Genomic DNA, 9780 nt, shown 5'->3' on the forward strand with positions numbered 1-9780 from the left:
CCTTTGACCCGTGGGTGCCCTATAGTGCAGACTATGGGACCCACAGGACCTTGGGTTCCCTTATTTAGCATATACTATAGGAACCACAACCAACCCGCCAAGAGTGCTCCTATAACACTTACTGTGGGGACTCCACCACCCCTGGGATGCCCTTATCAGCTATGGGACACCACCCCCGGGTTGCCCTATATCTGACTATTGGGGAACCCCCACCCCACCACTGTTCCTATAATCGCGACTCTGCCCCCAACCCCCCCTCACCGATCCCGTGCTCACGTCCCCGTGTCCCGCTCGGGTCCCTACAGACGCCGACTGCCTGAAAAGCCGCGGGCAGCAGCACCGCAAACTTCCGCCTGTCAGGGACGCTGGGACGCCTCCAAAACGGGACCAGGCCACGTCCATGTCGCCAGCTTGAACCTCATCTTGCAGCCAATCATGGAGACGGCGTCCTCGGGTGGGGACACGGGGCGCACAGGCCCCGTGCTCAAGTTCGGACGGCTCCCGCGAGGATTTCTTCGCTCCCGCGGTCCCGTCCTCCGCCCAACCATCGTCCTCCCAACGCGCCCCGCGGTGCTGCCACCAACGGGAGGATTTCACCCCCAACGAGGGTCCCCCCGCCGCCCCCCACGGGGCCGAAAGTGCCGCGTTCCGACCCGCTGCCACCGCCGCCACCGCCGCCACCGCGGCACGTCACTCGGAGCTCCCATGGGGCCGACAATGGGGCCATTCTATGGGGCCATTCTATGGGGCCATTCTATAGGGCCGTTCTATGGGGCCATTCTATGGGGCCATTCTATGGGCCGCCGATGGTCCTGCCGGGCCTGCTGATCCTGTGCGGGGTCTGGATCCCCAGGAGGACTCCGTGTACCGCGGGCGTGGTGCCCACCTGCTTCATCCCCGCCCGCTACAATGGCCTGGACGGGGGCGGCCGAGGGGCCAGCCCGCAGCTCCGAAGACCCCAACCGGCGGGCTGGCGGGCGGAGCCCCCCAGGCCGGGCCCCCCCCGGCGGCGGGGGCGGTTCCCCGTGGCCATCCCGGTGCCTGCTGAACGAGTCGGCGGTGGCGCTAGCTGAACGGGGAGTGCAGGCGCTGGCCGAGCAGAAGCTGGTCGCCCCCCGCGCCTGGTTCGTGTCCCTGGACGGTCGCGCGTCCCACGTCCGCCATTCGTACATCACCATGCAGGCGGAAGAACGAGGCCCCCCCCCGCCCCGAGCGCGGCCGCCCCCGCCCCGCGGGCCCCCCCGTCACCCGAGCGACAGCGCCCTTGAGCCCAGCTTGCTCGGGGTCCCCCCGTGGGGCGCCGCGGGGCGGGGGGCGGCGGCCAGCGGTTGCAGCAGCGCGTCCGAACCGCCCCGGGACTCGCCCAGCAGCCCCGAGGACGAGGTGGGAGACCGGGGGAGAGGCGGCGACGACGGGGGGGGACCGTAAGAGCCCCTGGCAGAGGAGGGAGGAGGCGGCCCGCTCATGGTCTTCAACGTTCAGTAAGTTCGCGGCCGGACCCGCAGCCCCACACAGCTGACCCCCAACCCATCCCCCTGCGCCCTCCCGGTCTCCACCCCCCCCATCTCCATTCATGCATCGCCATGCTCCATCCCATCTTCCCACCCCCATTTCTATCGCCATCCACCCCCAGCTCCACCCCCATCTGTTTCTGCCCCCCACTCCATCCCCACCTCATCCTCCCACCGTTCCATTCCCTGTCCCCATTCCTTACCCCGCATTCCCATTCCCAATTACCATCCAGATCCCTCAATCTTCTTCTCCAAATCCCCGTCAGTCTCCATCCCCGTCCTCTTTAACCCTCCATCTCCACTCATAACCCACCCCCCCATCCTCCATCCATCCCAGTCCCCTCCTCTAACCCCAGTCCATTTCACTCCCATCCCATTCCGTTCCCCATTCCCATCCCCCTTTTTCCTATTCTCCATTCCATCCCTGGTGTCCTCTTTTCTCCACCCCATCCCAATTTCCATCCACCAGTGCGTCCATCTCACCTTTCAGCTCCATCCATCCCATTCCCATCCATCCCCATCCCTTCCCACCTCCACCCTCCTCATAATCCCCCCATCCCTTGCCCCTATTTCCAACACAACCCCCATCTCCATCCCCATTCTCAAACCCCATTCCCATCCGATATCCCCACCCCCCCTCCACATCTCCACCCTATTCTACCCCACCCCTTCCCCATCCCATCCCTTTCCCTCCCACCCCCACATCCCTGCCCCATTGGACGCCCCCCTGTCCACACAACCACTCCAGCCCAGGGTGGGGGGGTGGCAGTGGGTGGTCAGGGCTGCCCCCCCCCCCCCCCATTCTCCCATTAATTAACACGGATTCCATTTTGTGTCCCACAGGACAGGGGGGTCGGGCACTTGCGCCCCGATGCCGGCGGTTTGCCTCCAAGCTGCCCCATAGGGATTTGGGCGTTTGGAGCATGCCAATAGGGATGGGACACTGTTTTGGTGGGGGGGGGGTGAGAAAAACAGAACCTCCCCAGACCCCACTGTGGATTTTAGGATACCATTAATATATGAAATCCCATTGTTGACAACGTGGCCGCCTCCGCCTTCTTCCCCCCCCTCCACCCCCCGCCCATAGAACCGTGTGGGGTTTCCTTCTTTTCTTTGCCCTCCAAAGCCATTTATTGGGGTGGGGGAGGTCCCCCTCTTCTCGCAGCTCTGTGTGCTGCGATGTCGCAGGTGTAGCCCTGGGGGCGCTAGTGCTGGTGTCCTTGCAGCACAACGGCCTTAAAGGGGGGGGGAAGGCAAGGACATGTTTATAGGGTGTTCACCCCACTGCCCACCACCCCATTTGCCACCCCACTGCCCTGCCTCAGGGTGTGCCCCCAATTTGCCACCCAGTGGCCCCCCAGGAATGGGGGTGGTTGGTTTCAGGATGGGCTGCTGCATCCCCTCCATGTCCCCAAAAGACCCCCATGGATCTGCCTGACCCGACCTGCCCCACCTCCAAACATCCCCCCCTCAGTGCTACTCTTGACCCCCAAACTCCCACCACCCCCTTCCCCCCCATGGATTGCTGACCCCAACCCCCACCTTTCCCAGACACCCTGACCCCAACCCCCCTCCCAACATCCACCCCCCCCAGTTGCCACGCTGACCCCAAAATCCCCCCCCACCACCAAACACCCCCCCCCCAGTGCTACTCTACCCCACCCCCCCCCCCCCATTCCCCCCCTGTTGCCCCCCCCCCCCCCCCCATTACCTGCTGCCAGGGGGCAGCAGCCCCACGTTTTCCCCGCTCATCCTGCAGCACGTGCTTCCCATCGGGCAGCTTGGTTTTGTCGTCACACCTCACGCCCCCCCCCGCCCCCCATTGCCGGGCTCTTCTCCATCCATGGCTGGCCGGACCCCCCCCTGCAGCCACGTCCCCCCCTGGGCCGGTCGCAGAAACGTAGCCCTGGGGCATGCCAGTGATGTGGTCGGGCCAGCACACGGCCTGGGGGGGGGGTGAGAGGAATAAGTGGGTTTTCAGGCACTGACCCCATAGCGGTGGGGCTGCCCCGAGTTTCCTTTAGAGGTATAGGGGACAACGACCCCATCCGTGGGTATGGGACATCTCCCTTTGTCCCAGCACGGAGACAGGAGACACTCAACCCCACCCCATATCGAACGTGGGATTCGATTGCGCTCTTATCCCCATTGTGCGGGACATTGTCCTTGCCCCGATTATGGCTCTGGGGACACCCAGGCCTCATCCCATGGAAGATGTGGGGACAATCTACCCCTGTCCGCAACCTCAGCCCTGGAGGACATGGGACAGTCCCAGCATGGGGACATCGACCCTTGTCCCATCACGGCTCTGGGGACACCCAACCCCATCCCATGGAAGACATGGGGACAATTGGCCTTGTCCCATCATGGGGACAATGGGACACCCAAACCCTATTCCATGTAGGATATTGGGGACAAGTGGCCTGTCCCATCATGGGGGACCCTCTCTGTTGTCCCATTTGTTGGTTCTGGGGACACCCAACCCTCATCCCATGGGAGACAATAAGGGGAACAATCTGGCCTTGTCTCACTATGGGGACAAGGGGACACCCAACCCCATTCCATGCAGGATATGGGGACAACTGGCCTTGTCCTATCATGGGGACACCCAAACCCCATCCAACAGGACATGGGGGCCACATCCCTTGTCCCCAAACACCCCATGTCCCCCTTCAAACTGCCTCCAGGGCGGCAGCAGCCCCACTGCCCCGTGCTCAGCCTGCAGCACGTGTCCACATCGGGCAGCTCATCTCATCGTCGCACTTCCACGTCACCAAACAGAGGCCGGGACACCTTCACGGCTGCCCGACGTCCCCTTCATCGCGGGTTCCATCCCCAAAATTTGGCCGTGGGCTCCTGGTGTCCCCACACCGTGTGTCCTGATCCCCCCCGAAGGTGCACGTGGAGCTCTGCAGGTCAACGTTTGGTGCCTTCAAGTATGACAGCAGTGCAACCCATCATGCCGGCACACGGGCTATGGGACAGCCCCGGCCGGGACGTTATGGGGGAATGGGGGACATATGGGACCGTTATGGGGGGGGATGGCGGACACGTTGGGGACACACCTCACTTCTGCAGGGGCAGGCAGCGCCATAAGGCCCCGTGGCCAAACGGCACAGCACGTGCACCGTCGGGACACGAGGAGCTTGTATGTCAGGACACGGCACACGGTGCCAGAAGTGTGGGGTGGGGGCAGTGTCACTCCCATTGGGGATATGGGGGCATGGGGGCATTGTCACCCATAGGGAATGGGGGGTGTTGGGGGCAGTGTTCACCCCATTGGGGATATGGTGGGACATGGGGGTCACTGTTCACCCCATGGGGCGTGGGGGGACATGGGGTTCATTGTCACCCCATGCGGAACATGGGGTGTGGGTCACTGTTACCCCTTGGGATATGGGGGATGTGGGTCGCGTCATGTCACCCCATGGGAACATAGGGCGGGGTGTTGAGGTTATTGTCACCCCATGAGACATGGGGTCCCACTGTCACCCCATAGGAAACATGAGGGGTGTTGGGGGGTCACTGCACCCCATAGGGACATGGGGGGTGTTGGGGGCTAGTGTCACCCCATGGTGACCATGGGAGGGAGCAGGGGCTGGGACATTGGGTGTAGGGACAGGGATGTGTCATATCCAGTGCTTGGACATGAGGGGACAGGATGTATCAGTGCCATGGGGACATGGTGTAATGGGGACATGATCTGTCAATGGGGACATGGTGGACATAATGGGGACATGGGGACATTGCCATTACCCAGTTGCCCATAATACAGGGCCATGGGGACACAGAATTGCCATACCCACTGCTGGGACAGACAGACATGGGACATGGGGACACATGGGGACACAGGAGGTGGTGGCACTGAGGGGCTGCAGGGCACAGTGTGGGGACATGGGGATATTGGGGCAGGACATGTGAAACCAATGCCTGGGACATGAGGAGATGGGGACACAGGGGACAGGGATGTGCCATTACCCACTGCAGGGACATGGGGATGTGGGGACATGGGGACAATGCCATACACAGTGCAGGGCCATGGGGACATGGGGATGTGGGGACAGGGCTGTGCCATACCCAATAAAGGGATATGGGAAATGGGGATACGGGGATATAGGGATATGGGGATATGGGGATACGGGGATATGGGATATGGGGATATGGGATATGGGGATATGGGGATAGGGGATATAGGGAATATGGGGATATGGGGATATGGGGATATGGGGATATAGGGATATAGGGATATGGGGGTATAGGGATATGGGGATATAGGGATATGGGGATATGGGGATATGGGGATATGGGGATATGGGGATATGGGATATGGGGATATGGGGATATGGGGATATGGGGATATAGGGATATGGGGATATGGGATATAGGGATATGGGGTGGGATATGGGGATATGGGGTGGATTATTGGGGATATAGGGATATCGGGGATATGGGGGATATGGGGATATCAGGGATACATGGGATACAGGACATGTCACAGTGGGTGCTGTACCCGGCTGCAGGGAGACGCGTCTGCTGCCGTTGATTTGTGCCCTCCTTTGCTCTTCCACGCCGGGAACTTTGGTGGCCATGGGGCCGTCGTCCCCGGTTTGCGTGGGTGGGGGTGACACATGTCATATCGTCCAGTGGTTCTCTACGTCGGCTGGTCGTGGTGCCGTGTGGGGGCAGCAGTGCTCCTGGTCCGCACAGCACCGCCTGCGGGACCAACAGCACACACACAACCAACAGCCCATCACGTCACCCCACATCACCTCACCCCACTGTAATCTCCCCCACCCACCATACCCCATCTCACATCATCCCCCCATCCCGCTACGTCCATCCACCCCACCATCACCCCCCATTCCCACTCTGACCCCCAACCCCCCACATTCCCCATCCCACCATATCAGCCCCATCCCCCTATGTCCCCCAGCCCACCGTGTCATATGGCGGTGTTGGATCATTATGCACCCCATGGGAACATGGGGCATTGTCACCCATGGGGACCATATGGGGTGGTTGAGGTTATTGTCACCCCATGAGGACATGGGGGTCATTTCACCCCCCCATCCCCACCCCCATCTCCACCGTGTCCCCCCGTCCCACGCTGGCCCCACATCCCCCCCGTACCCCTGGCATGGGGCAGGCAGCCCTCCACGTTCCCCGTTGTTGGTGTATGCAGCAGGTGGGCGGTTGTTGGGGACACTCGAGAGCTGCCGTCAGACATTGTAGGGCCGGTCACCGCGCTCCAATGAGGGTCAGCCCACAGGCCACAGCCCAGCGCCGCCATCATGGCTGAGGGGGATAACCTATGGGTGGCACAGACCCCCTCATTCTGTGCATTGGGCTCGTTTCCCCATTTCCCAAAGCTCTCCCCACCCCACAAGCTCCTCCAGGCCCAACAGGCACCCCAACCCCACGGCCACTCCCTGCCCCACAGCTCCCCTGACCCCAAGCTTCCTCCAGCCCCATTAGTGCTCCTGACCCCCAGCCATAGCTGCCCCCCCTGTCCCATAGCTGCTGCTCCCACTCCTCAGCTCGTTCCATCCCATAAGATCCTCCACCCCACAGCTCACAGCTCCCCTTACCTCATAACATCCCATAGCAGCCCCCCACCCCACAGCTCCTCTCACCCCATAGCACCCTCCACCCCATTAGCAACCCTGCCCCCATAGCTCCCCTCACCCCATAGCTTCCCCCACCCCATAGCCCCTCCAACCCCATAGCTCCTCTGACCCCATAGCCCCTCTAACCCCATAGCATCCCCACCCGCATAGCACCCCTCACCCCATAGCTCCTCCAACCCCATAGCACCCCCTGATCCCACAACACCTCACAGCTCCCCTTACCTCATAACATCCCATAGCAGCCCCTCACCCCATAGCTCCTGTGACCCCATAGCACCCTCCACCCCAAAACACCCCTTTATGCCATAAGCTGCCCCCACTCCCCAGCTCCTCTGATCCCACAGCTCCCCCTACCTCATGAGACTCCCCCACCCCATAGCTCCCTTGATCCCACAGCTCCCCCAACCCACAGCCCCCTGATCCCATAACATCCCCCACCCCACAGCCCCCATTACCCCATAAGATCCCCCACCCCACAACACCTTTTCACCCCACAGCTCCTTTAACCCCATAGCTCTCCAGACTCCATAACGCCCCCCCACCCCATAGCTCCCTTGACCCCATAGCTCCTCCAGCCCCATAACACCCCCCACCCCACATCTGCCCCCAACCCCATAACAACCCCCCCCCACCCCACAGCACCCCTCACTTTTAGGGCCCTGTGGGTGCCACCACCCAAGTAAAACCGGTCTGGTTTGGGGCAAAGTCCAACAGATGGGGGTTGGGGGCGGCCCTAAAGGCAAAGGGAGCGACCCTAAAAGCCAAAGGGGGCCCTATAAGAGAACAGGGGGGTATGAAAGCTGGGGGGGGGGGCTAAGAGCACAAAGGGGGCTGTAAGGGGGCTGTGCTATAAGGCACAATGGGGGACCGGCCCTATATGATAAGGGGGGGCCCTAAAGGCAAAGGAGGGTCCTATAGGGGGGGGATAAGAGCGAAGGGGTGTAGCCAATGGGAGGGGGAGGAGGGGGGAGGCGGCCAATCAGAGCGCGGTGGGGGCGGGCATAGGGAAATGAGGGACTGGATGGGCGGGGCTAAGGGGAGGCGGCCAATCAGAGCGCGGTGGGGGCGGGATTAGGGAAATGAGTGGCTCGGTGGGCGGGGCTAAAGGGAGGTGGCCAATCAGAGCGCGGCAGGGGCGGGATTAGGGAAATGAATGCGGGTGGGCGGGGCGCTGAGGGGGAGCAGCCAATGGGGAGCCAGCTTGGGTGGGGGGGGGGGGGGGCGATGAATGACAGCCGCGCTGTCCAATGGGAGCTGTCGCCTCGCAGTGTATCACTGGGTGGAGATGAGGGCCAAGATGCGGATCATGGGATTCCGAGGAGCCGCCGTGAAACCGCTGAACGAAGAAGCCGCAGCCGAACTGGGAGCCGAGTTATTGGGGGAAGCCATTGTGTTCGGGGTCGGGGGGCTTTGTATTTATATGGAATACGCCCGACAAGCCGGACAGAGCAGGAGGAAGGAGGAAGAACAGGCCGCGGCCTTAAAGAACATGGCGGCCGACATAGAGAGCATGCGCCGAGAGCTGGACGCCATTTTGAGAGAGAGGGGCGGGGCTAAGATAAGCCACGCCCCCGAGCAGAGCCAAGCGGCCAATCGGAGCGAGGCGGCGACGCTAAGCCACGCCTCTAAGCCGAGCCAAGCGGCCAATCAGAGCGAGGTGGTGACGTTAAGCCCCGCCCAGAAGGGGCGGGGTTAATAAATTGAGGGTGCGTGGCTTTGTCCATATATGGTGTGTATGTTAATGAGGGGGCGTGGCTTTGTCCATATATGGGTGTGCGTGTTGAGGGGGCGTGGCTTTGTCCATATATGGGGGTGTGTGTTGAGGGGCGTGGCTTTGTCCATATATGGTATGTGATAGGGGACGTGGCTTGTTTAGCCATATATGGGTGTGTATGTTAATGAGGGGGCGTGGCTTGGGGGGGTCTATGTTAATAGGGGGCGTGGCTTGTTTGTCCATATACGGTTGTATGTTAATAAGGGGGCGTGGCTTTTTCCATATATGGGTGTGTGCTAAAAGGGGCGTGGCTTTGCCCATATATGGTATGTTATAGGGGGCGTGGCTTGTTTGTCCATATATGTGTGCGTATGTTAATGAGGGGGCGTGGCTTGGGGGGTCTATGTTAATAGGGGGCGTGGCTTGTTTGTCCATATACGGTTGTATGTTGATGAGGGGGTGTGGTTTTGTCCATATATGGGTGTGCGTATGTTAATGAGGTGGGCGTGGCTTTGGGATGTGCGTATGTTAATAGGGGGCGTGGTTATGTCCATATATAGGTGCACATGTTAATGAGGGGGCGTGGCTTGTTTGTCCATATATGAGTGTGTATGTTAAGGAGGGGGGCGTGGCTTGGGGGTGTGTATGCTAATAGGGGGCGTGGCTTGTTTGCCCATATATGGTTGTGTATGTTAATGAGGGGGCATGGTCTGCTTGTCCATATATGGGTGTGCGTATGTTAATGAGGGGGCGTGGCTTGGGGGGTGTATGTTAATGAAGGGGAGTGGCGTGCTTGCCCATATATGGCTGTGTATGTTAATGAGGGGGCGTGGTCTGCTTGTCCATATATGGGCACGTATGTTAATGAGGGGCGTGGCTTGGGGGTGTATGTTAATGAGGGGGCGTGGCTTTGTCCACATATGGGTGT

The 9780-nt window shown here is 61.0% G+C and overlaps 2 protein-coding genes across 2 annotated transcripts in view; one reads left to right on the plus strand and one right to left on the minus strand.

The window, feature by feature from the left end:
- OPA3 (outer mitochondrial membrane lipid metabolism regulator OPA3) overlaps positions 1 to 8865 on the plus strand; it is a 9158-nt gene extending 293 nt beyond the window's left edge. Inside the window, exon 2 of the mRNA XM_015885550.2 lies at positions 8407 to 8865. Within this exon, the coding sequence (XP_015741036.1) occupies positions 8407 to 8834 (428 nt within the window). The 3' untranslated portion in view covers positions 8835 to 8865. The remainder of the gene's footprint in view (positions 1 to 8406) is intronic.
- Positions 8866 to 9033: 168 nt separating this feature from the next.
- The window catches only part of TMEM98 (transmembrane protein 98), a 5555-nt gene continuing 4808 nt past the window's right edge, over positions 9034 to 9780 (minus strand). Inside the window, exon 8 of the mRNA XM_015885522.1 lies at positions 9034 to 9061. Within this exon, the coding sequence (XP_015741008.1) occupies positions 9034 to 9061 (28 nt within the window). The remainder of the gene's footprint in view (positions 9062 to 9780) is intronic.

The sequence above is a fragment of the Coturnix japonica genome, chromosome 27 (assembly GCF_001577835.2).
Source record: "Coturnix japonica isolate 7356 chromosome 27, Coturnix japonica 2.1, whole genome shotgun sequence".
Taxonomy (NCBI): Eukaryota; Metazoa; Chordata; class Aves; order Galliformes; family Phasianidae; genus Coturnix; species Coturnix japonica.